Source organism: Neopsephotus bourkii, unplaced genomic scaffold, assembly GCF_033783945.1.
Source record: "Neopsephotus bourkii isolate Nb327-2 ecotype Australia unplaced genomic scaffold, CSIRO-AGI_Nbou_v1 NB_804, whole genome shotgun sequence".
Classification (NCBI taxonomy): Eukaryota; Metazoa; Chordata; class Aves; order Psittaciformes; family Psittacidae; genus Neopsephotus; species Neopsephotus bourkii.
Window position 1 is genome coordinate 3295698 of NW_026901300.1, and position 26736 is coordinate 3322433.

At 47.7% G+C, this 26736-nt stretch overlaps 2 protein-coding genes across 6 annotated transcripts in view; both read left to right on the forward strand.

Moving 5' to 3' along the window:
* The first annotated feature begins 174 nt into the window (after positions 1–174).
* On the forward strand, positions 175–7137 carry RAD51D (RAD51 paralog D). Its single transcript, XM_061355566.1, has 11 exons — positions 175–211; positions 576–707; positions 1539–1600; positions 1755–1873; positions 2105–2186; positions 2289–2423; positions 2831–2926; positions 3106–3196; positions 4000–4070; positions 4929–5096; positions 5768–7137. Exons 2-11 carry the CDS (start codon positions 626–628, stop codon positions 5831–5833), a joined length of 972 nt encoding a protein of 323 aa, XP_061211550.1. The 5' UTR covers positions 175–211; positions 576–625; the 3' UTR covers positions 5834–7137.
* Positions 7138–8608: 1471 nt separating this feature from the next.
* RFFL (ring finger and FYVE like domain containing E3 ubiquitin protein ligase) overlaps positions 8609–26736 on the forward strand; it is a 31109-nt gene continuing 12981 nt past the window's right edge. The window contains exons 1-2 of one of the 5 annotated variants that reach the window (XM_061355568.1): positions 8609–8718; positions 17532–17607. The gene's annotated coding sequence lies outside the window, so the exon portion shown is untranslated. Of the gene's footprint in view, positions 8719–11356; positions 11446–17531; positions 17608–22356; positions 22713–26736 lie in introns of those variants that run through there. The other 4 variants (XM_061355571.1, XM_061355567.1, XM_061355570.1 and 1 more) reach the window with 4 other exon arrangements.

The following is a 26736-nucleotide window of genomic DNA, read 5'->3' on the forward strand; positions in this document are numbered from 1 at the left end:
TCCCCCGCAGCTACAGCATCTGCTTCCCAAACAACCCACACCAGCCTGTGGGGCTGTTACCTATAGAGCCTGAGGGGCTGCAGCATTGCCGAGCACCTGTGCTAAGGGCATTTAAAGGCAGCTGGTAGAGGGGGAGCTGCAATAAATAAGGGGAAATTCCCATTTCTGGTTCCTGTTATCTCCGTTTCTGAGCGCGTTCTGCTCCCCGCCGGTACCAATGGAAACCGCTCTGTGTGCTTCCACGAGCATCCCTGGGTACCAGCGGCTGGAGGACGAGGGGAGGACCGGGAGACAGGACCCCGGTGTGGGGCCGACACACGGGCAAGCAACCGGATCCCTTGCCCGGCTCTTCCGCTGCCGGCAGGAAGCAGGAAGGGGAACGGGCAGGGAGCGGGAGCCCTGCTTCGGGAGGTACCTTCGGGGTTGGAGGAGCTCGCACTGCTCCGTGCTGAGGGATGCTGAACACTCGCTGTGCTCACCCATCCCAGACACAGCCTCGGCAGCATCTCCCCAGCGCCTGCGGGTATGCTCAGTGTCAGGATGGTGCCAAATCTCCTCTCCCATCTCCTCCGCAGGTCTCTCCTTCCCTGGCCCCGTGGCTCTCCCTGCTGGGGTGCCTGAGGACATGGTGGTCCTGCGGGCTGGGCTCTGCCCTGGTCTCACCGAGGAGATGATCCAGCTTCTCAGGGCGAACAGCATCCAAACGGGTAACGGGGGGCAGTGGGGTCTCGGGTTGGGGAGGCCCTCCCCCTGTGCAGGACCCGTCTGCCAGCCTGGGCAGTCAGGACTTGTCCATAGAAGCAGGAGAGCGTTAGGATGTGGCAGGGCTCTTGTAGAGGCTTTTGGAAGGTATTTTAGGAGGGTTTGTGTGTTTTTCCCTCTGAAAAATGCCCATTCTGCTGGCAGGCTGCACCCTGGGCACCTCCTGCCCTTAGGGGGAAGGAAGAGATTTGGGGTGAGTTCTTGACTTGTTCAGACTGGATTAGAGCTGGGGAAATCACTGTTCTGTGCTTGTTATTTGGAGCCTGTGCGATCCCGTGGCTGCTGGCGCCCTGGATGCTGTAACCCTTGTTTTCCCTTTAAGAATTGCTTTTGACTTGTTTTAAACCAATAACAAACACATTTATCTGAAAAGAGCGATCTTGGAGTGGTTCCTGAGAGCAGAGATGGGGCCACCAGCTCTAATCCCTGGGGCTTTAGCTCTTCCGGGCGCTTTGGGTCAGTCAGTAGCCCCTTGAGGCTGTGGCAGAAGGGGAGTCTCTTGGCTGGCCCCAGTTATCAAATGGTGCTGGGCAGCTCTTGAGCAGAAGAGGCAGGGTTTTTACCATCTTCTCTCCCTGATCTGTTTTGCAGTGGGCAGTGGGGCCATCTCCAGGTTTACGTTGTGTAGGGCATCCAATTCACCCACTTGAAGCGTTGCCAGAGGGTGCAGACGTTTTGCCTGTGGGTGCAGGCAGGTTTATCTTGCTGGCCATCTTTTAGTGTTCATGATGTGTCCAGGTTTGGCTGCCAGCTTCTCATTCCTCATGTTATTGCAGTGGTGGACTTCGTGTCATCAGACCTGGAGGACGTTGCCCAGAAGTGTTCCCTGTCTTACAAGGTAAAGGGTGACTCCCAAGTCCTGCTGTGTTTGCTGCGGAGCTCAGAGCTGCTCAGCTCCTACTTGGATGGGTTTTCCTGGGGGCACCTCCTACAGCATGGTGTTGTCCCCAGACTTCCTTAGTCCTGTTTCCAGGCATCTCTCTGCCCACCAGGCACTGGTTGCGGTGAGACGGGTGCTCCTGGCCCAGTTCTCTGCCTTCCCCGCCAATGGAGCAGACCTCTATGAGGAGCTCAAGAGCTCCACGGCCATCCTGCCCACCGGGAGCCCCAGGTGGGTGATTGCTTGGTGAGCCAGCAGGTCTGCCCAGGGCTGGGCTTGCTGCAGATGGCCATGGTTCCCCAGCACAGGCTTTGAATCGCAATGTGGTGATGTGCTGGGAAGGAGCAGGGGCTGGGGCACTCGTCTGCATTTGGGAAGGAGGCTCTAGGGGCAGACACCCGGGGATTGCTGCTCCTGCCATTGAAGGGGATTTGATAATCCCACCCTGTGTTCATCCCATAGCCTGGACCAGCTGCTGGACTCCGGGCTGTACACAGGGGAAGTGACGGAGCTCATGGGGGCACCGGGCAGTGGGAAGACGCAGGTGAGTGGGATGAAGGAGAGGACAGGTAGGAGGAAGATGATGCCTTCAGGCATGTGAAGCAGAGGGGCCTGGGGGGGCTGGCTGACCTCCCTGCCTCTCCAGGTGTGCCTGGGCATTGCAGCCAGCGTGTCTCTTGGCCTCAAGCAGCACGTCCTGTTTCTCGACTCCACGGGGGGGTTCACTGCCTCTCGACTCCACCAGATGCTCCGAGCCCAGGCAGAGGAAGAGGAAGAGCAGGCAAGTTCCCCTGAGCTGAGGCCTCCACTCGCACTTGGCTCTTGCCTGCAGACAACCCCCAGAGATGGTTTGTCTGTCCAGCTCTGCCTTTGTCATCCCCATGGGCTTTTTGGATCCACAGTCTTCCTCCCGTGGTTTGGTGGGTGCTGTGCTCAGGCACAGACACTGTACTTTAGATGCTTTTCTTAGGCAGAAGGAGAAGACTTGCTGTACTTGCTTACACTTTTGCTCCATGAGCATAATCTGTGTTGCTGCTTCTGTCAGTGCCATGGGGATGAGAGTATTCATGGGGTGGAGGCAAATGTGGAAGAAATAAGGGTTCCTGGCTCCTGGTAGCAGCTGGGACAGGAGGACTCTAACAAATCCTGGTGGGGTGAGGCTGTTGGTGATGCCACTTTGTGCTGCAGCTGGAGGCTCTGCAGCGGATCCAGGTGGTCCGTGTGTTTGACATCTATGAGATGCTGAGCGCCTTGCAGGAGCTGCGGGAGCGCCTCTCCCAGCAGGTAGGAGCAAGGGACCGGGCCCCTCTCCCTTCCCCAGAGCTGCACTGGGAGCAGCAGGGCTTGTGTGCCTGATGAGTGACACCACATCACCCTGCCCTGGGGATGTCTGAGCCTGTGTGCAGCTCATGAGCTCCAGAACTGCTGGATGTGTTACTCCACATGGTGCCTCCTCCTTTCAGGTTGTGAGCTCCATGGGTCCTCTCAAGATCGTGGTGATCGATTCTGTCTCGGCTGTGATTTACCCGCTGCTGGGTGGGAAGCAGTCAGAGGGTGAGCTGCTTCGTTGGGATGTGCAGTAAGGTTGCAGATCTCTGCTCATCCTGAAGAGCATCTTCCATGTGTGATGGGGCAGGACGGATGTGTGTGCCACAGCTCCCAGCTTTTCCTTTGCTACTGCATATAAAGGGGAGTCTGTCTGTGGTGTTACCAGCAAACATTCAAGCTGGCTGTGGCCATGCAGGCTCATGTGGGTGGTCTGAAACCCAGCCAGGGGACAGAGGAGGCCACGGATTAAAACCTCTACTTACAGTGTTGCAAGTACATTGTGGTTGCTGGTGTGGTTCGCGAAGCAACCCTGGGGCTCTTTCTGCCAAAAAGGACCATAAATCAGGAGTGAGGGGCTTCCTGCTGGCTGGGATGCCAAGGAGGCCCCTCATACACCTTCCAGAGGGTATTGCAGACCTGGGTGGCAGGCAGGGCTATCACAGGAGCCATGGGCTGTAGGAAATGAAGCTGTGAGCTGGAGAGATGGGCCCTGTACCTGTTAAATCAGCCTGGCCAGCTTTGGATCTCCTGGTGCTTTCGTAGGGTTTTTTGACCTCAGGGCTTCTAGGATGGGGAAGGAGGTGGTGGGACAACTTTGGGATTGGTCTGGCCATGCCACATCCATTGGGCCAGAGTGCCCTGGTAGTTGCAGGTGCAGTGGGTGCTGATAATGGCAATGGGTTGTAAGTGTCTATGAGCACTAGCACTGGCACTAAATCTTGTGCTCATGCAAATATAGATGTCACCTGCTTCCAAGAAGTGCTTTTAGGGTTGTTCCTGAAACACCCAAATCCTTTGTCCTCCTCCAGGTTTGGCCATCATGATGCAGCTAGCCAGGGAGCTGAAGACGCTGGCCAGGGAGTTCAGCCTTGCTGTTGTGGTGCGTGTTGCTGTGCTTTGCCCTTCACATGCTGGCATGTGCCATGGTGAGGAGTCCTGGGAAGGGGGGGACCCCAATCCCAGCTAAGCAGGAGCAAAAGGCCTGTACCCACAGTGCTCTGTAGTTTCTTCCAGTGAGTGTGGAGCAAGAACAGGGCTGATTTACTGCCTGCTCTTATCGCTGTCCTCAGCCAGTGAGGCATTAACTTGATTGAGCAAGGTAAGGTTAAGTACAGATGGATAGAAAGGTTGTTTGTATTTATTTTTGATATAACACTAGTCATTTAAGGGACTGGCCAGCTTCTAAGTAACCTCTTGCTCGGTTACCTTAGAGAAACTGCTGGGCATTGCATCATGCAGAAGGAGCTAGGGACTGGAACGGGCTCTGCTGTACTCTTCCCCAGCGCTTGGCCCAGCAATTGCATTTGCTCCAGTGCACCCAGACAGGTTGCTGGGACCATAATTAATGTGTTTGAACTGGGAAGGCCACAACAGAAAACAGTGTTCTGCTAAACCTGACACTGGAAGGTGTTGAGACAGTCCTGCCCTTTGATTAGCAATGAAGTGACAAGGATGGGGTGTCTGGAAGGATGCTTGGAAGCTCCAAGTTTAAAGTTTGCAGGTGCCTTCAGCATGTGGAGTCCCTGCAGCTTGCAGATACAAGTGGGTTCCTACCTGAATACATCTGGGGCAGTTGCATGGGCTGTGTTTAAAGGGGGTGGCATGAGTGTGCCAAGAAGGGAGGGCACAGGATGGAGAAGAAAAAGCACTACAGAAGTAGCAGACTGGCCGTTATCTCCTGGTAATCTCTGGTGTTCCATTACACCACATGGCACTGCTGAGCCTGTTTGTGCTGCAGGTGACCAACCAGGTGACAAGGGACAGCAGCACCGGTCCACCAAAGCCAGCCCTTGGCCGCTCCTGGAGTTTCGTGCCCAGCACCCGAGTGCTGCTGGAGAGCAAAGAAGTCACCTTGGAGAAAGCCACCACCCAGCGCATCGCTTCCTTGGCTAAGTCACCCCGGCAGGTGAGGCTCCCTGGGCTGGTCCCTCAGGTGTGGAGGTGATGCTGTGCAACTTGGACCTGGCTTTGGAGCAGGGTGAGGCTCCTGCTGCGGGTCAGGCAGCATCAGGTCTCGTGGGTGACCCATGGCAATGGGAGGGGAGGAAATGCAGCTTGGTTGTGTGCTGTGGAAGAGAAGAGCATCTGTTCGCAACAGCCTGGGCTTGTATTTATAGGCATGATAAATGAGTGGCACCACTTCCAATGTGGGTCACAGTGTTCCTTGGGCTTTTCCTGCTCTCCTGATCAGTGGGAGTCCTGCAGAAACGGCTCCAACACCTGCAAAGGTGACTTTAGCTTGAATCCTACCTAGTATGAGACAGCACTGCCTGAGCCTCCTGGCTTTGAGCCTGCTCTGCTGCCTGATCTGAATGGGTTTGGATGTGGTGGTGTGTGGGGCAGAAAATGCATCCTGGATGTGCTAAATAAGTGTGTCTGGGGATATCTCAGGCCAAATCGTTCTTTTTTTACTAGATTGCATTCTCTGTATCTCTGTGTTCAGCAGACCCAGTTAAAATGAAGGGTACCAGCAGAGGGCAATGCTCAAGGGGATGTGTTTGGGGATCTTTGGCTCTGGGGCCAGTGATGGAGTGATGAATAGAGTGAGGTTAAACCCCTCTCTGTTTCTCCTTGCAGCCAGTTGGGATACAGGCAGAGCTGGATATTGGAAGTGCTGATGTGACACCCACGGAGAGGCTCTAATGTGGGTGGAAAACCAAATGACAGGTTCCAGAAGAGCTGCAAAAAAGCAGACCAGCACACTGGAGGCTTTACAGACTGACTGAATCCTGCAGCCCTGGGAAGCACCAATGTGAAGAAGCTCTTGTCTTCTGCACTGGGGAGAAAGAGTGTGGGGCTTCCTGGAGATCTTGCCTCAGCAGATGCTGCCTGCAGTGGCTGGGCTGTGTGAGCAGCACAACAACCAGGTTGTCTCTCCTGCTGCAGGCCTGTCTTCAAGCAGCAGAGCCAGCCCGGTCCTCAGGTATTGGCTTGGGACCAGCTGGCGTGTTCCTATACAAACCCATGACTGCTCCTGGTGGTTTTGTTTCCCCCGTAATTCCCTGCCTTCTGGTCCCAGAGCTCTGATCGTCCTTGGGAGCAGCCTGCAGTGGTCTTGGCTCAGAAATGAAAGGTGCTGCACACTGCTGTGGTGGTTGAGAGCTGGAGTTCAGTTAATGGTAACTGCTGTTAACTTCCATTACAATTAGGGTTAGTCCCCAGCAGGACTAGGGTGGGACGGGCTGCTGATGAGCAGGAACATAACCAGATGCTTCATCTGACCTCCTCCCCAGACTAACACCAGGCCCTGGAGAGAGCTGCTGGTGTTTTGGGGGCACTGCTGTGCTTCAGGAAGAATTGATGTTAACTGCTGAAGGTTATGGTGTGCATCAGCTGGGGTGGATGAGTCCTGGCTGCACCAGCTGGCCCTGTCTCATGCTCAAGCTCCTACTCAGTTGCATGCTGTGAAGTTTAATCTCTCTTTGCTCCAGTGCTTTCCAGCTGCTCTTGCCTGCTCTGGGCAACCTCCTGGGTGCTTGTGCAGTGCTGGGGAGGAGACAGGAGGCTGTAATGGAATGTGGCCTCTCCTCTTGATCCCAGGTATCTTAAACACTCTTATCCCCCTGCTTAATGAAAAGCCTCTTTGGCAGGTGAGCTGAGCTCTGGCTTGCACTTCCAAGGCTGCTGATGTAGACTGTGGGGGCTGAGAGTCATCAGGCCATACTTATTAATCTACTGACACAGCAGTAGAGCTCCTGGAGCTTTCTAAAGCTCTGCTGGGCAAAGAGGAGGCTGATTTAGCCACAGTTTGGGTGCTAATTTCTCCGGAGTTAGATATAGCAGTGTACAGCCCTGCATTGCTGAGCGAATAGCTGCTGGAGGGAAGGGGCCGCTAAAAGGGGTGCTGCAGGAAGGGCTGCCTGAGGAGGGGAATGTGCCAAAGCAATGGGAGCTGTGGGCTGTGCCATTCTACAGGTTTCAGTAAGAATAAATGCATTTTAAAGCTGTGCACTGATCTGCATTTATGAGCTTGGGAGGGGAGGCTTGGCTGCAGCCACGGCAGCCTGGCTGGGGTGAGGAGGAGGAGGGTGGATTTCCCATCTGCTGGAGCAGGTATGGCTGGTCTTCACCAGCAGAGAATGTGGTTTATGTCTCTTGAAGCTGTGTGTAAAGAGCTGGTTCACACCAATTTCAACCAAAACTGCTGCTACTTCCTCTCTCTGCCTGAGGTTCTGTAGGGGAGGCAAAGCTCTCGTGGTGGGGCATGGAGCAGGGGAAGAGCTAAAGGGAAACCTCTTTGTTATACTTGAACCAAGGGGCATTTCTTGCTGTTTCCTTCCCCTAGCTAGCAAGAGGATGAGAAGTGGAGCAGCCTGCTCTGAACCCTGCATCACCTTCATGCCCAGCATGCATCTTTGCCATGGCATCAGGAAGCGACAGGCATCACTTGCTCATGCAGTTGGTCACTGGGGGCTGTGATTCAATGGGGATGGTGCTGCTCTGTGGGGAAGAGACTGGGGAAAGTCACTGCCATGTGGGCTGTGCTCAAACAGAGCCACCCATGCCAGGCTTTGGGGCACAGCCATGACCTGGGGGTAGTTTCTCCTTGGCAATCAGCTGGTTTGTGCCCTCTTGGGAAGCAGCTGGACAGGTTGGGGAGGATGCTGTGATAGGGCTCCTTGGCTCCAGGGTTTGCTGCAGAAGGTGGGCAGAGAGGCAGTGTGCATGGTGACAGTGATGTCCTGATGGATTGTGGCTGTGCTGTGGGTGCTGGTCATTGCTCAGTGTGGGTGCTGCGAAAGGGTTTGGGCTGTGGGAACCCATTACCTGATCTGGAAGAACTTGACTGCTTATCCCATCTCATTTGCCCTAAATTTGCATAGTAAAATGAGCCTGGAAAGAGTTTCAGACCTAAATGTCCTCATCCAGCCTTTCTCTGTGCTCAGACAGGCACTTTTGCAGCCTTGTAAGCTGTATGGGGACATCCCCCTCCCTGCTCCTTCCCATTGCCCAGAAAGGGGGGATAAAACCCATCTCGGGGCTGACAGGACACCCTTTGCCCCAAGGAATGTGGGTGCCTTTTGGCACTGAGGACTTCTATGTGTGCATATGTACAAAATACAAGTGTATGTTTATATGTACTGTGCTATAGGTATGCGTGTGTGGGGGTCTGTGTATATATGCCTGTGTGTATGTCTCTCTCTATATAGGTGTTCTTGTGTGTGTTTCCCGTTTAATGTAGCTAAGCCCCTGTGAATATAGCAGAAACCCTACGGAGAACAGAGAACCCCACAGTCCCCCCCACATCCCTGCCCGGACGGGGTCTCGAACCCGCGGCCCCTCTGTGGGCGCTACCCTCTGGGCCTCCTGATGGCGCTAGTGAGGCCTCGGGGGGCGGGCCGCCCGGTGCTCTCTAGCTCGCGGCTCTATGGCCGCCGCCCTGGGCGGGCTCCCTGTGGCCGGCCGTTGCGGGCCGTTGCCGGCCGTTGCCGTGGCGCCGCCGCCGCCCTGCCGAGCGGGGGGCTCGGGGCTCACCCGCGGCCCGGCCCCTTCGGCCTCTACCAGGACGGGACTGTCGAAGGAGGCAGGTGAGGGGCTTGGGGGGGGGTGAGGCCTCAGTGAGGGCTGCCCCGGTGTGGGGGTGTCCGAGCAGCAGGGGTGCGGGTGAATGTGGGGCCCGTGAGGTGATGGAGTCGCCCCTGAGGGTTGTGAAGGGGCTCTGGGTAACGGCTGTGGATTGGGGGTGTTGGTAAGGGGGCGTTTGGCAGGGTTTGGGGGAGAATGGGGCCACTTGGACTGGGAAAGGCTGGAAGGGGGCTGCAAGCACCTGGATTTTGGTGGTGGGGAGATGAGGCAAAGGGGCTCCCTCATGGGAAGCACTTGCAGGGGTTCCCTATGGAGGGCCGGTGAGACTCGGGTGCAGCGTCTTTCCTCCGATTTAGAAAGTGGAGTTGAAAAACTCGTTCCTTCTCCAAGTAACGCTCCCAAAGGCACTGCGAGGTTCATAGTAGGTTATTCTGCTGGAAATGCTGTGAGAACGGAGGGGTTCTGGATGAGCACCAGCCGTCAGCAGAGCCCTTGGCTTAAATCACTGTCTCTTCGCGTTTCAGCGCGTCTAAAGTACTGTGCTTGGTGGCAGTGGGTGGGTGACTCCTTGGTGACAAGGACCCGAGTCGTTCCCTTCATGAGGAGCTGCTTCTGCTGGAGATGGGGGTTGAACAGCGAAGTGGAAGCTGTGCAAGGCAAAAGGAGCTGGGAACACAGAAGCACTGGGGTGGTTTTGGGACCCTTTGTCCTGTGAGCTGGTCAGGGTGCTTCCCGTGGAGGTGTTGACGCAGCACGGCATGGGTGCCTGGCTCAGGTTGGTGACGGTGAGCTCCCCGCAGCGAGAGCATGAGCATGGTCCAGGGTGAGACAGGCTGTGTGTGAGCTGGTGCTGCAGCGCTGCGTCCTCACATCCCGCCAGGTAAAATGCTGTCCTCAGCTCCTGTGTGTTGGGTTTGCTGTAATACACAGAGGGAAAACTGGGTGTAATTAGGGTTAGGTTACCTTCCCGTCCCTTATAGGAAGAGTGAGCTTTCATACACAGGCAAAGCAGCTAAGGATGAATGTGCTTGATGTAGTGCCTGTATGATAAATAGTGTTGCACTTGGGAGTTTCATGTGTTTCAAGCACTGTGGGGCTGGTCTGGCTTGCTGAGATATTGTGGAGGTGAGTATAACATTAAAGCATTGATAGGGATGTTTTATATTTATGGTTCTTTGGTTAAGATATGTTCAGGGTAATGTTTAATGTGAGATGTGAAAGGACGTGTTTCATTTGAGCTCACTTCCTCCTCTGTGGTGCAGAATGTGTCTGCCATGGATAGCATAGCCTTGGGAGAGCTGTTTCGTGGCAGCTTTCTGGCCTTTCTAACCTGATTATAGAGTTGGTAAAGAACTTAGTGGATTTGAGGAATGCTTGTGCAGTTCTCCGTTTCACTAGGATGGGAAGTGACAGTGCTGTAAGTCAGTGGGTTTGGTGTGTTTACATCATAGTGGGTTGTATTTCAAATCTTGGAAGCCCACATTTTAAGATAAATGGTCATTGAGGCACGTACATGGAACAAAGCCCAAAAGAGTATTAACCTTTTGTTGTTTCCACTGTTACCTTGTTTTTCCAGAGCTGAGAAGCGGAACAGAAAGCTGGGATCTTGGAAAGTTTCTTATGAACTCCAGGTCCTTGTATTTACCTACCTCTGAAATAAAAAGCCAGGTTGGACACAGGGGCTTGGAGCAAGCTGCTCCAGTGGAAGGTGTCCCTGCCCGTGGCAGGGATTGGAGCTGGATGAGCTTTAAGGTCCCTTGCAACCCAAACCAGTCTGGGATTCTGTGAAACCCTCCTATCTCCTCAGCACATTTTGTGTTCCCAGTGGTGGGGAGCAGGCTCTTGTTTGCATTCTTTGAAAACATAATTGCTTTTGGTAGAACGTTTGGGTCTAAGGAAACAAAATAATCTACTGTGGCTGCTGTGTTTTCCATTATGGACAATTCTCTGTGCCTGTGGGAGCTCTGGTGGAGGGCTCCCGGCTGCAGCACTCGGTGTTTGCACATCCACTCAGCTGGTGGCAGTTGAGCTTTTAATTAAAAGCTGATTGCCTTGAAATTGCTGTTCATGCCTTAATGCTTCATTACTCAAGTTTATGCTGGATTGGATTAGCTTTAAAGCCATCATTTAAGTATTGCGTTTAATTGTAGAAAAAGTAGGCTTTCAGTGAGGCTTTGTCATTCTTGTTGGCAGGTACATGTGATTGGGCTCTTGGGAGTCAAACTCAGAGCTGAATGCAACACTCTGCAGTGAGAGCACAAAGGAACGATATATCTAAGTTATATTTTGGGGCTGGCGGTCACCCGTTGTGTTTCTGACTGAAATCCCTCTTCTTTTCTCCAGGCCTTCAGTTTTGTCTTTCTTGGGGTTGACTTTAGTGTTGTGTTTCAATTCGGTTTTTAGCTTGTGTCATTTTCATTTGTTTCTATACAGGGTTTGTTGTTTCTAACAACTCGCACTGTAAAGTCTTCCATCCTGCTAGAGCAGGATTTGAGTTGAATTGTCAGCTCTATATATAGCAGGGTTATTAAAACTTGTGCTTTAGACGTTGGACCAGCTTTTGAATGGTGAAAGGGTGTAAGCAGATTTTCAGCCAGTCATCTGCTGTGGTGTTCCTATAGCAGTGTGTCTGCCCCTGAACTGCATGGACGTGTGCTGGAGGCAGTTGTGGAGCTGGACAGGCTGTGTCTGACCTGGTACTGCAGCTCTGTGTCCTCACATCCAGCCAGGTAAAATGCTGTCCCCATCTACTGTGTGTTGTGTTTGCTGTAATACACGGAGGGAAAACTGGGTGTAATTAGGTTTAGGTGACTTTCCCATCCCTTGTAGGAAGAGTGAGCTTTCATACACAGGGTATCTCAGAGTGTCTCTTCTCTAAAGCCTTTGACCATTCCTGGGGGATACAGAGCTTGTTCCAGAGGTAAGGAATTAGAAAGGACATTCAACCAAGAACTCAGGGCTTAATAAAACACTTTGCAGCAGAAGCATAATGTAAGATGCAACTAGTTGTGTGCACTATTTTGGACACAACTGTGTGTGAATAAATCCGTGCTGACCAGGACAAGAGGACCTTTTGGTATGTGGTAGTAAAACCTGAGGGAATTCAGTATTTCTCTGTAGCCTGAGCCCTGACTACAAGCATAGCATGGCTTTAAACTACCTGAATACTGCTGGTGTGGGCTAAATACTTGAGTATTGATTTAAGTGTTACAGTCGGTGCTATGGTAAAGTCTGTGCTGCTGTGATTTGCCTGCACCATATGTATTCACCTGGTGCCAGTGTTTCTCCAGCCCTCTTGTGACTGCCCACTTCCATTGTGAAATTCCAGCCAGTCTCCTGCTCCCCAGGGTAATTCCAGTCATTATTCTTGGTAGCACCTATCAGTGTCTCCCCATATCGAGCTCATTTTCCTCCACTTCCCAGAGACTGTCATTATGAGAAGCCAGAAATTAGTACTTGGAACTCCACACTGGCTGGCATTCAGGGAGCATGGAATGCTTTGCAGGGGTGAGTAAGTGCAGTCTCTGATTCGCAGGTGGGGAGAATCGCATCAGCACTGAATTGATGTCAGAAACAGAAGTCACCTGCTTGCCAAGTCTTCTAACCCACCTGATGGCATGGGCCCTCCAGATGTATTACTCAGTCTCCAAAGAACATTGCAAGGTTGAAAACCAATGCTTTTCTTTCAGAAGCCAGAGTATGTCTGTCAGATCTAGAGTTTAAACTATTAGTTTCTCCCCTTTCTCAGCCAGAGCTCAGAGCTGAGAGATGGCTCTGAAAGCCCTTTCTCAATTTATGTTCCCATGAGGGACTTCCTTTAAAAAGGAATTGTTGTTTTCTGTGGGACACTGTTTATTCTTCTGAGTGTCCATAAAATCTATGCATTCTCCATGTTAATTGCTCTTGAGGTTTTCACTTTACTCCACAATATTAATTAGGCTTCTTCCTCGAATGCCCTCCAGCTTCTCTGCCACATAGTCTTAGAATAGGAATTTCCACATTGTATTTCAGTGGAGACTAGGATATTAATTTAACATCAGCTCTTTTTATGCTGCCACCTTTTTATTTCTATTCAGGAGGTTGTGGGATATGCTTATCAGAATAAATTTAAGCATCATGTGCTTTGGATCTTTCAGTTTAGCCTCTAGACAGATGTTAAGTGAGACTTTAAACAGGCAAATTGACAGTAGTCTCTTTTGGGAGTAGCTTGTTGCATAGTACCCTTTACTGCAGAAGGATAGTTCCTTTGGCATTATGTATTCTACATGCACACATGGGTAACTTCAAATTGCAGTATCACAAGTGGCATCACTGAACCAACGCCACTTGCGGTGTGCCTGAGCTTGTATTGGTTTGGCGTGTTCCCCAAAAGAGTTGGAAACATGGAATTCCAGACTGAAACTGATGTGCCTCTGCTTTTTGTTGATGTCAAAATACCTTGCTCAGAAAGCCATTACTACTGACTTCCATGTTTCAGTCACCCGTTACTTTGAGCTCTTTTCTTCCATGAACGTGTTGGTGCTTCTTAGGACTTTTCCTGAGCCAAAGTCATTTGGAAAACTGCTGAGCAGTAGCGTTCCTGGGAATGGAGGGCTGGAGAGCAGCAAGTTAATCCTCTGCTCTAGTCCGGTGTTACAATAACCATGGCTAGGCTGGAACTGCAACTGGTGCTGCTGCTCTGCTGCAGTGAGGAATCCCTTCTCCGTAGGATTGCCTTAGAGTTAAAACAGAGTGTTGATTCATCTTGTGAGGTATATAGGAATGATTCGTGTCAGAAACTTAGGAGTCCTTGTCATCATTGCACTTTGGGAGGAATCGAAAATCATGATCAGATTAAGATGGGAGTTCCTGTAAATACAATGATGAAAAGAAGGAACAAAGGAATAATCCTTCCTAATCAAAGTCTTTGTTACTTTAAGGGGTACTTTACTTTGTTTAACTACTTGAATGTCTCAAATGCTTTGCTAACTACAGAGGGTGTTTTGTTTAACTGCTTGAATACCTTAAGGGGGTTAGGTAATCAAGGGCTATATTCTGTTACGGAATGAGGTGAAACTTGTATATTCAATATGTAACTATATAAGAAATGGAATTGAGGGGGCTAAGATGGTGGTTAAGCTTGTGGCAGACATTCCCTGTTAATGTATTGCCAAGGAATTCAATGACTTTTTAAGAAGTTTCATCACCCAAAGATAAGATCCCAGCAACAGGAGGAGAACAATGAAAAAAGAATCATGTGGGTATTTGAGTGAAGGAGACGACAGAATTGGCTGAAACCCAAGACCGAGGAGTATAAGAGACTGTACCCCAGAACTCTCGTTGTGCGTCTTGGGTGGAGCAGAGACTCCCCAGCGCACCCAGCGCTGTTTGCTTATTGTCTCTCGATCTTAATCAATTGTAATAAAAAATTAATTAAATCAGATCATGGTCAAGGCAAAATTCTTATAACAATCTGATGGCATAGATTTATTTACAGATCCTTGGATTTGATAATCTGGAGGACAAACAGGCCCGTGGTTTGCTGAGCAGGTTTTTAAATGGCAACTTAATCATTAAAAGAAGGAAAATGTTTGCCTGGTTAGATGAACAAACTTTTCTGACTGCATCCGTGCACCCTCTTCCTATGTGTGCCCTGTATTCTTGGCTAGCAGCAGAGACAGATTAAATGTCAAGCCTGATAGATAGTTGGAGCTGGTTTTTGGTGGTTAAACAATAACGAAACTGTTGTATGCTTGCAGGGAAACACTGCTCCCTGTGTGCAGACTCCGTCCTGGAGAAAGTTTGGATTGTTCCAAAGAAGGGGCATTTCTAGAATGCAGCTTCTGTGGTCAGTTGCACAGCTGTCTAAGTGACTGCCTGTCTTGAGGCCATTACACAAGCACTGCAAAATAGTTTGGAAACAGTTTATTTTTCAGATTCCACATAAAGTGTAGATTTCAAAGGCCCTTTGGGCTGTCTAATCACAATAAAAGTAGAAATAGAAGCTGGTGTTTCTATAGAGGTTGATTTATGCTCCCTGAAATGCAGGTTTCTTCCAGTCAGAGGCCTGATACTTGCATTATTCCTACCTTATGTTTCTCGGATTGAAAGGCTTATCAGTTGTTGAATGTGATTGTGCATTTCCTTGTTGGCTTAGTGAAATCGAGCCTGTCCTTGTGCATCCTTTTGTGCAAAGGGCTTTTGGGTGAGACGGTTTAGATCTTGTCTCTTACGCAGAAGTGAGAGGGAGTTAATGCAGGTATTTGATTAAAAAGCCCCAAACCTCAGCCTTCCTGTTGACAAACTTCTTGTTCTTTCTATTTCTGTTGTTATTTTTAACTCTTACTTCTTGTTACTTGCTTCTCTGATGTGAAGACAGATCACAGACAGAGTGTGCAATGGAAATAACTAAATCAGGAGTGTCATCCTACGGGAAGGAAGAAATTCCTGAAATGAGTTGAAATATGTTGCTCAGCTTGCTGCTGGAGCTTCAGGAGTGCATTGCAGTGCCGACAAAAGTGTGCTTAGAGAATGCAATTGGAATTCAAAGCACCAGTAAATGACTACTTGTATCTAGCAAAGTAATGCAGTTAAAAACAAAGTGCTTGCAGCATTTCTTGTTATCTGCCTTCAGAGACAAACCTGCAAATAGCTTTATCTGATAGTCATGAATGGTGCTGATACCATCTCTGAACTCTTCTGTGGGTGAAAACCTATTTCAGGGTATTCCAAATGTGTCTATTTCAGAGCTAATATATAGTACATTTAATGCAGTTTTACCATTTTTATCTTGTTCACCTTTTGCTGTGTTAAATGCCATTTGGATCACATTTTCAAACATGCTCAACTGCATATAATGAAGCCTTTTCATGCAACAGAACATAGGCCAACCCCAAGCTGAGCTCATGAAAGGCTTTACTTTGTCTAAGTGAAGTAAGATGATCATTCTTGGAACGAGGCCTGTCTCTTCATCAGTGTTTTCCAATCGGCGTGCTGCTCAAAACCTAAGTAACTTGGTAAGGTATTGTTAGGGAGGCCTAAGCTTGGTCCTTTACTTCTGGATGTGGCTCTTTATAATGCAAGTTCAGGCCTTGCTCTGTCTGGAATAACAGATGCAAGCTTGAAACTAAATCCGTGATATGTGGTAGTAGTTCCTAAAAACTCCCCCAGTCAAAGCAAATGTGAGGAAAAGGCTGTAAACTGTTACTGTCTGCTTGACTGATCAGCTTCAATCCTTGATGATGGAGGAAACAGTCTAAAAATACTCACTGAACCTTCTGAGCTTTGAAAGAAGGGCATTTTTACAACATCCACTGAAGACTTGACATCTAAAATCCGAGATGCTTTTCTAACCAGCAGTGCGATAGTGTGCTGCCTCCTTCAGACCTTATTCTTGTCTCAGGTACCAAGATTGCCTTTTTTATTGAGAAGGCCACATTTGGCAGGGGCACTTCTTTAAAACATTAAAATACCTCATTAAGTAAAAACAAATGTACAGGGCAGCATTTTATTCAGCACATTACCTTAACTTTCACTGTGAATGGTTAAAGAGTTCAAACAAAGCCCAACAAAAAAAGGACAAAAAGCCTAATGGGACTTGCATTGTCTTTTGCACTTGTGTGAAACCTGAAGTTGGCCTCAAAATCGTCTTGTCTTGTCCTCATTTATATACATCTATGTGGTTTGTGATGTTAAAATGTCGGGAAGCTCTGCAAACATGCAAGGAGGTTCTTTACTGTGAAGGTTTGACGTGACTTACTTATGTGAGCTGTGATAGCTCTCTGAAAGTATTTAATACCATTATGATTACAGTACTGCTTTGAAGAAAGGAAATAGTAACCCAGTTCCATTCCCTGATGAGGTATTATCTGTATTTTACGGGTGGAAAACTGGGGTACAGAGAATTGAATTGGCTGGATGCACAAGGCATCTGTAGCAGAGCTAGAAACTGAAACCAAAAATCCTCAGTCTCAGCTGTGCCACGTTATTTATCCCATTACTAATCTGAAATTAATTACCCAATGGATTCTGGTGAACTTGAGGTCTTTTTGTTTTCTTATTAATAGCAATAACTGGTATGTGATTGCATGTGTGTGTGTAATCAAACCTGGGGCAGTTGCTGCTGACCTATTGAACTGAGAAAAGCAGAGCTCAGAATGGAAGCAAGTTCATGTTGATGTTAATGGTGGAAAAGATTGTGTCACAGGGAGCTTCTCAGCAGCAGAACTCATGTCTGCTTGTGCTGGAAGGCCAGATAAGCAGTTACTTGTTTGGGATCTAAGAACAGATCCCAAAGGTTTTGAGGTTTTATTTAAAAAATGAGTGTTCTTTGTTATTAAAGGACAAGACAGCAGAGTGTCTGTTCCCAGCTTCCATGATAGTTGGTAGGAATTTTGTCTTAATGCCTCAACACCAGGATTTAATCTAATACAAAGATCTCATCTGTCGTCTTACAAAGCAGACAAACCCAAAGGGAAAGAAGTGCTCCTTCCAGATACAGAGAAGCAAAATGAGAAGGTGATGATGCTGCTGTATGGCAGACATTGAGAGAAAACAATCAGCAAACCCAAGCAAATTAAAACCACCCCAAATGAAACAGATTTATTGGTTTACAAATCCCAATGATTTCTGACTCACCATGTCTGAATGCTTGGGCTTGCCAACAGCGGTGAACTGAAATGTGACCCTGGTCTGCTTGTTGGTGTGGGCCATATATGGGAAATTTCCTCTTCATGACAAAGGTGGGGAATCCAGAAGATGTGGGTCCTTAAGGGCGGTTTGAAGCTTTCATTACCCGGTATCTTCTCAGTCTCTAAAAAATAACTGTTTTGTACAGGTTGGCTCCAACAGTGACCGCATGTTCATCAATCCTGACTTTCTGCTTTGATCACCATAAACTGCAGCAGTTTTAGGTGAGTTGCGCCTTCAGTGATGTCTTGTTGTGCCTCTGTTGGCAATTCACACACATGCTTAAAATGCTTGACAAAGGATTCTAATATTCTGCCATAATATATGTATAGAGATGTGGCAATAGAGGAAAACTACCTTTGTAGGAGGTCATGGTTTTCATTCCAAGAGACAAATGTTTACTTGTATAGTTTGTACTGATGATGTAGGTAAGCTCCTGTGTGAGCTCCTGCAGAATCTCCTCGGGATCTTACCATTCAACTCAGTAGCCAAAAATCTGGGACAAGATGGCTGTTGGGTTTGTTCATGTCCCTCTTTAAATTCCCAGCCCAAATTCCAGCCTGCCTTGGCTTGGGTTTACTAGTCCTTAAAGTTCGGTAGAGATTGAGGCTGGAAGAAGAGGCATGGCAACTGAACATAGGTGGGGGTAAAACCATCAATTCAGAGTCGTTGTTCCCTAGAAACAACCGCTGTAGATGGTTGGAAATGAACTTTTCCACAACATAACCTATGAATGTTGTAAGGAGTTCATGCCAGTCCTACTGACAGACACTAGAAGGCAAAGCTTGAACTTTCCCTCGGTTTTCCAGCTCTTTTCTAGGGCTGCTTGCAAGTGATTTTGAATTTCAAATGCTTTTGTGCTAAATGGAGATTGGCATAAAAGTAATAGTTAATATTTATGGAAATGGTTTAAGAGTGCAACTTCAAAGTGTCTCTCAAAGTTCCACCTGTACCAACTTACCTCAAACGAGGATGGGGTATTTTTCCTCATCCTCAGATGAGGTGATTAAGCCATAAATGAACAGACTTCTTTATTCTCATATCTTTTCTTGTCTCAGTAACAAAACTGGTATTCAGGTTTGTTGCTTTTCAGTGCTGTACTCAGTATCCCAGACCTTTCTTTAGCTGCTGACAAACCCCTGAGTATTTCTGTGGTCTGGGAGAGTAGAGCTTTCCACACTGTTTCGATGTGATGTATCTGCTGGTCTTTGTACATGCCTACCAAAGGAGATGATATGCAGTTGCATTTGATTCTATTTCAGCACCTAGTTTGGATTTGAATTCAGATTAATTTGGAATCGGCATAGCTAGGAAATGAGTCTGCAGTGTTTGTACTTGTTATGATGTGCCTCAATTATATACATTCAGATCTTTTTTCAATCTAGCCAAATAAAAACACCCTTTTTTCAGGCTGCAGTTAAATAGGTTAGAGGTTGCCTACCAGTCTGCACACATCCTTGTGGTGTGCAATTTTGCTGCACGTGCACTTCCCCATGTGCATGAATTCCATGGGGTTTAGGTTGAATTTTAGATTACCTCCTGAAATGGGGGGGGGGGGGCGGGAAGCAGGCTTTGTCTGTGAGGAATTTTGAGGCTGTCTTTGATTTCTGGGGGAAAATAGAAGGCAAAAGGAAAAGTAGAAATTTACTGTTTAAAAATAAACCTGAAGCTTGGCGTAAGAAGTAGTTTATGGGATTTCCAACTGGTGGTGTAGCTTATCAGCAAACACTCAATTCTGGGTGTCTGAGACACAGTGATAGCTTTAAAGCATTAGTGCCAACTGCAGTCCCAATTGCATCCAAACTGAACGCGGTTCTGACTGATGCTGTACCACCTCCAACCCAAGCTCAGCTGTTGGATGAGTAACACTGCAAGACTGAAGATTGTATTTAGAACTGCCTCTATTTTAGGAATAAATGCTTTAGAGTGCTTCATCTCCCTGAATCCTTGTACACCAGGTGGGATAGGGAGTTTCTGTGCCCGTTGCTGCAATCTGTGTTGAGATGCCTCCTGTTTTCCTGAGTCCCTGTAGATTGGGGGTAAGGGTTTTTATAGGCTTGAGGAGCTGTATCTGGGATAATGCCTCTTTCTCCTCCATTCACCTGCCCCATATGCTTGTGCTTCGTTCCAAAGATGAGCTGTTGAATATGTAAGTTTTCCAGTTGGAGAGAAACCTTCTGTCACAATGAAACAAGATGTGCAGCTGTCTCATAGGCCTCTTGGGCCAAGGATTTAAATGGAAATATCTTGATTCCTTTTTATCTGAAATGGGAACTCTAGTGATGTGATGTCAAATTGACATCCTTTCTCCTCACCTTTTCTCTCCAGCTCCCTGCATTCCTCTTATTTAGGGGAAAAGTATCATTAAAGCCATCTGACAGTGGTTACCTTCTTCCATGGTGAAAGCTGAGGCAATTCAAAGCTGTTCCTTGATGTCCCTGCTGGAATTGTGGAACTGCTCCTGCTTGTTTGTAATATCTGAATGCTGAAGTGATTTACTTCATGGCAGCTCTTTGCAGCAGAGCAGAAACTCACTTTGAGCAATGTATAATGTATAAAATACATTGGGCAACGTAGAACTTGCAGAGAAAGTGAGGCATTTGTATCATTACGAGGAGGAGGACTCACTGAAAAGCTTATGTTGAACCTTTGGAGACCATTTCTGGCTTTCAGGTGGGCACGGATCCAGCTAACCTCCCCCAGCTATTGCCACGTGGCTGTCACAGTAGGATGTTCTAGGTGGGGTTTGAGATGAAGTCTGGAGAGGATGGAGTGGCGGCCTCCCTCGAGTAGAGCTCGTTAAGGAAGCAACATGTTATTTAAATTCTGATTTAATTTTCAGGTTTTAATTTAGCATTTTATTGCTATGTATCAAATGATAATTTTAGCAGCTACCTACCGCTTGAAAAAGCAATCTGGCTGAAAGTAAATCCCAGCGAGGCTTGTGATGGTGTGACTGCACAGGGAAAGAAATTCTGGGTGCAAGCCAGCATTGACCTTTTTCCCCATAATGGAAAGGAAGGATTGAAATGGACAGTGATAGTCCAGGGTTCCTGCATCGGTCATTGCTAAAGTATTGACAGAGAGCTGCCACTTCAGTGTGTAGGATGAGGGACAGGGACACGCACACCCCCATACAGGATGCTAGGAGGGTAGGAATAGTAATAAAATGGAACACTCTGGAATCTTATTTTTACAGAGATTTCTTTTTTCTGTCTTGGTTCATGGTCTGTATTACACCTGACGTAATTTTTGTCTAGCTGATGAGCAGCTCACTAGTGCAAAAGAATGCACTGGGATTTTAAATTGCTTTTCAGCATAGCAAGAGAGTGGAAGGGAGATAGTGACAGGAAAAGGGGGGATTGCTTTAAGCTGAAAGAGGGTAGATTTAAGTTACTATTGGAAAGAAGCTCTTCCCTGTGAGGGTGCTGAGGCGCTGGCACAGGGTGCCCAGAGAAGCTGTGGCTGCCCCATCCCTGGCAGTGCTCAAGGCCAGGTTGGACACAGGGGCTTGGAGCAAGCTGCTTTTAGTGGAAGGTGTCCCTGCCCGTGGCAGGGGGTTGGAACTGGGTAAGCTTTAAGGTCCCTTCCAATCCAAACCATTCTGTGGTTCTATGATAGTCTGTCTGTCTGCTGTCAGAGCGTATTATTTGGGAAGAGGCATGGGAATAAGGAATTAAGGGAGACTGGGTAAGAGGAATCATTTTCTAAACCCGGTCACCTGATTTCATTAACCATGTTTTGGTTTGGGTTAACTTGCTGGAAGAATATCGCTGACTTGCAAAAGAAAAAGGCTGTTGTTGAATTTCTGTCTATGCCTGCAGACCTCATTACAGTTAATAGCCAGAAGAATGTTATATCTAAATATTTCTCAATATATAAAGTGTAATTTGGGGTGAAACCAAACTGTTTATATTGAGCTAATGCATATGCCAGGTGCCCAGCTCTGTTTGAAACAAGAATTTCCAAGCTTCTCTTGTTGATATTGGGGAAAATCATTTGGTTTTACTGTGCTACAGAGGAGAAGGTGGGTGAGTATTGAGTTCAGGTGTGAGGCTGGGGGTCGAATTAAGGGGTCTCTGCCTTTGGAATGAGCTTCCCATCCAATACTCTATAATCACACTGCTTTGTGAGACCACTGTCTCCGATTTACAATGAAAACTGCAGCTCTCTGGTTTCAAAGAAGGGTTGAAGTTTAGATCCTTTGTGCTTGTAACATTGGTGGGATTTGCTGATGGGGAAAGGTGAGTTCACTGAAGATCTGCGTGTAAACCTTCCAACAAACACAACATCAGCAAGCGTTGCTGTGACTAAGCTTGCAAATGACTGTAACAGTGTGCTGATAAACACTGATAGAGCTGCAGAGTGTTCTGGAATACCCACTGTATTTTTTTTCCCATGTATTCAAGAACTCCAGTTCTTAATTTTCCTCTCAGTTAAGCACATTTTCTAAAGGCTCACCTTGTAAATGATTTACTCCAATGTCAACCAGGTTCTAGCAATAGAAAAGGATCTTTGTCTACATGATCGTTTCCTCTGTACCACATAACTGAAGTTACTTTTGATACTCCTCTTGGAATCAGCAGTGATTTAAGGCGAGAGCAGTTCAGTGAAGTTGTGTGTGGCTGAACTGCTGTGGCCCCATTCCAGCTTTTCCCTGCGCTGCTTTGCACCCTGCCCCAGCGGACCACGCTGTTTACTTTCTGCTCTGTGGGAAATGGATGTCACTTCCTTGATTAAAATGCTGGTGTGCAGCCAAATGCTCTCCCCTTTGGGCTCGCACGATTGGAGGAGCAGCGCACCTCGTCAGCACACACTGCTGAATCCAGCTGTGTGCCACGCTCCTGGATCTGGATGTGTTGGGATGTACTGCGGCTCCTGGCTTCTGGGATGCCTGGCGCCTGCATGTAGAGGCTTTTGAAGGCATCTCTGAGGTGGAGAAGCACAGATGCAACTACATAATGCTGTTAAAAAGGGTCTGAAGATGGATTACAGGAAGGCACAAGCTGAACTATGAGCCACGTAGTATCTTCATGCAACGGGGAAGGTCTAAGTGTATGGGCATGGGATGCGTGTCAGCCTCCTCTGTCCATTGGAAAGAGCCAGTGGATGTGAGCTTGGAGATGCTATTCAAGTGCAGCTGCTCGCCCTGATGTGCCTGATAGCATAGGCACTTTTGGATGCTCAGAAGCCACAGAAGCTAACCTGGATACCTGGTTCTCACTAAGCTCAGTGCAGGTTACCCGGATGCCCTGTCCTCTGCCTGCATAGCTGGCCAGTTTCTCGCCTGAAAATCTTTAGACTGGCATCCAAGTTGCTGATCAGACTGGTGAGCAATCATGTGTTTGTCTTTGTAAAGATTACTGGTATTGCATACTTAGATGGTGAGAGACATGAAATGTCTCAAAGGCACAAAACAAAGTGGCAAAATGTCTCCTCCCTCCAAAGGAAAATTTCAATCTCTCTTTCCCCCCCTGTTCACTCATGTTTCCAGCTGTGATACAGTGCTGATATTTATTCGCTTACTGTTTTCAGTCTGTGCATGCTGTCACTTTAGGCACATGTGAACTGGTACCTTTACTCATAAACACATTGTTTTTTCTATCCTTAGATAAAATCCTTATGTGCTCAGTACAGCAAATGAGGTTTATGTGCTTTGTAACAGCCACGGCTCATTCCTGCTCATCATATTCTCATGCTTTGGACTGGTTCACACGTCACCTGTGCCAATGTCCTGCTCAGACTGGCAACCTGCCTCCTTCCCCTCGCCTCTTACAAGTGGCTCATTTGTTGACTTCCACCTGTCCCGACATATGGTTGCTCCCATTTATCATAACTCAGGTCTGTGTGCCTGTGACATGGGCTGATAAAAATAATGCTGCATGCGTAGATGTCATTTGAGCAGATTATAGCCCTGTTATTGAGTAAATACTAATTTCTGACCAAACAAGCTGTGATTACAAATTGGAAGTAGTAGGTTATTAGTGAAACTAATTTTAGCAAGGCATTTCTTATCAGTGCAGGTTTACTGATAAATAAAGAAGTAAATTGGAGCAATGAGCATTTACGCTCATTTGTGCTATTAATGAGGCACCAAGATGGTTAACTCATACTTTAGCCATTTCAAAACAGCATTAGTGGAAGTCTGATCTGATTAACTTTGCAGGGATGCAACATGCATTAATAATAGCAAAACAATAATTTAAGATGTGCTTTTGCAAGACAAAAAGTATTTTAAAGCCACACTGCCCTTTGCTGCCTTCCTGAACAGATTTCAGTGATCTTCTAGCTACTAGAAATGGCAGAAACTGCTGCTTTGGTGAAGAGTGTTCATCCCAGCCTTAGTGTATTGCCTTGAAAGTTGTGTCTTACCAGTGACCGTGGTTTTGCTGTTGTGGAGGCCACGCAGTGGGTAACAGGTTGGATATGGGCTGTTGTGTAGCATCTGCATTTGAAGCACACAGACCTCCCTGCAGTCTGCAGGTTGGCAGTTGCCTGGTGTTTGACGAAAGAGAGAAGACCGAGACATTCTGCAGTAATCTGGAAGCTGCTGAGAAAAAGGAGAAGACAGTTTGGGATCATTGGGGCGTTCTGAAACGTAAGAAGGAGGTAGTCAAAGAGGATGGCCAGTGGCATGATATGGAAAGAGCAGTGTGATGGTTCAGGGAGCTAATAGAAAAGAAGCTCCTTGTGGTGAACAGTCTTCCTCCAAACTAGGAGGTGCAAGGGCAGCTGATAGAGCTAATGAGCAAGTATTATTGTAGGGGAGCATGCCCTAGCACAGCTGCTGTTTGTCTTGCATCTCCCTCCCTTTTTGGCACCCTTCTCCATTTGCCTCAAGGGTCATCAGCCCTGGTGTTCCAGAAGGCCTCTCAGGAGGAGGAGAACTTGTTGCTGTGGCTTGTCCTCATGTAGAAGCAAAACCAGCTGCCTGTGGGAGCTCAGTTCCTTTTGATCCCTTAACTCAAGTGTCTTGTTGGTGCTACTGCATTCCAGCCCCCAAATTCCTGAGCAGTCATGAAAAGAAGCCAGACCCAGTCCTTGAGAGTATTATTAGGCAGAGCTGGAAGCTCCGTGATTGAGAGATGTTCTGTTGCTTGCTGTACTCCCTGATTGTTTGTACTCTTGGGAAAATAAAGGGAAATTTTATTTCCAAACATAAGCCACAGTTTTCCTATAGAGCCAAAGCCTTCCCTTTGATAGAAATGCACAAAGCATGTGTAATAAATCCTGTATGTAGATAGTAATCTTTGGTACTCCAGCTATTCTCACTGTATATTGCATAGGCAGTGAGAACCTGAGTTCAAAGACTTTTTAAAGTGGAGATGGAAAGTCTAAAACTCCCAGCTTGCATTATGAACAGCATCTTCAACAGGAAAACTTTGATATCACTGGTATTTCCTGCGGAATGAAATCATACTTGCAAATGGATACAAAGCTCTTGGTGATGTATAGATGGTAATAAATGGGTGGTAAGATGAATTTCACTCTTCTGTTAAAATCAGTGAGGGAGTCATGGCATTCAAAGCTTCTTACTGGAAATAAAGGGGAAAAAGGCAGTGCAGCAGAGCATGATAGAGAGCTAGCACTGCTTTGCCCACAGACTGTGGCAAGCAGCTCCCGGCCTTGTCAAGTATTTATGGGATTTCTTCTGGCTTTTCCTTAAAGAGACTCAGTAAGAAGATAAAACGGTCTTGCTTCTCCAACCCCAGCCCAGTGTGATGATTGCCATGTGGGTGGATGTGTTTGATCTCCTGTCTCTACCCTTGGTGAAGCTCCTTCTCCCTTCGCTCTTGCAGATGCTCCAAGCACAACATGCAGTTATGATTTAGGGCAGGTACTCTTTGGCTGCCAGAAATTATCTACTGAGTGCCTGCCATAGAGCTTTCAGCTTCCCAAACCCATGTTCAGCTCCAGAGTTAGGACAGTGATTTTCTGTGGCTCCTGTTGGCCAGTATGAGCAGGATATCCAAGAATAATGAAGACTTCTGATACCAGTGATGCCTGTAACATTAAGTCGTACCACTAAGTCAACATCTTTTATTCAGGAAGTTGCTTGAGAATTCCTGAAGTCTCTGGTGGTGTTAACTTTTCCAAACCAACATGTTAGTAATAGTCAGGTAACTCTTGGAGCACAACAAAGAAGTAGCTCTTTCTGCTGATAAACTGTTTTGGCTGGGCATTTATTTGTCACTTCAGCGTGATTATGGAGCTCCTGGCTCTGTTCATCTGCAAAAGACTGACAGGCTTTACACAGGGAGGTGCTTTCTCATGATGCTCAAACTCTGCTGCATCTGTAACAACAACCACCCATCTGTCAAAGCATTGCTTACAGCAGTTATCAACTTCTGGACGGTGCTGCCCACATAGCTCTGAATGGGTAACAAAATAAATAAGGGAATAATTAGGCCATAGCAAACATTGTAGAGATGTCTAGGAAATTCCACCCTACCAGTGCTTATTTCCTCAGATCTAAAACTGATTCTGTACAGAATTGCTCTTGAAGCAGCTGCTGAATCTTGCCTGCATTTCTTCTTGTTGTCTTAGTGCAGCTGCAGTGCAGGTAGATACAGAGATGTTTTAGCATCTTAAGCCTCAGCTGTACCTGCTTAGTAGCATAGCTGGCAGTTAGCAAAGCTTTGCTGATCTGGTGGCAGCATTTTAAGTTCCCATGTAGCATCTACTGCATGTTGTGCTGGTGTCAGTGTGTAATTGTTGCTTTTCAGCCATTATAGTCTCCTGGGATTTAGGGGACGGTAGCAGATACCTACAAAATCAAAGGCAGAGCACAATGGCCGTGTATAGGCAGAGGTATGTATATGAGCTTTCTTTCTAGTCTAAGCTGGGGCACAGTGTGTGCCATGGTGAGAGATGATGGTCACTCACCTTGGCTGGCAGGTACCCTTCCATGTGCCTGGAGGAGATTCCCACTTTGTGTAGGAGCTGGTGGTGGCACAAAAGGAGTGTGGGATGCCTGCTCCCAGCGCAAAGGATGTGCTCAGCAGGAACCCACCATCCTGAGCTGCTGCTGGAGAAGCGAGAGCTCTTTGCTTCTGTGTGGCTGTCAGTGTCAGCACAAGGCAGTTGTCAGTGGAGCATCTTTGTCAGTGTAAGTGCTGCATTTCCCTAACTGAAACGTACATCTGTATGCAGAGGTCCTCAAATAACCAGAAGTGATGCACCCAGGCACAGGCTGAGGTGGCATGCCTGAGTTGTATGAATGGCTGTTCATGTTTCCACGTGCTCCTTTCTCTTAAAGATGGGAGATACCTTTGGGAAAACATTACAGAGCAGAGGCCAGGCCTGGTTATTCGTTGTTTATTTATGGACATTTTCCTTCCATGCCTTTGTAG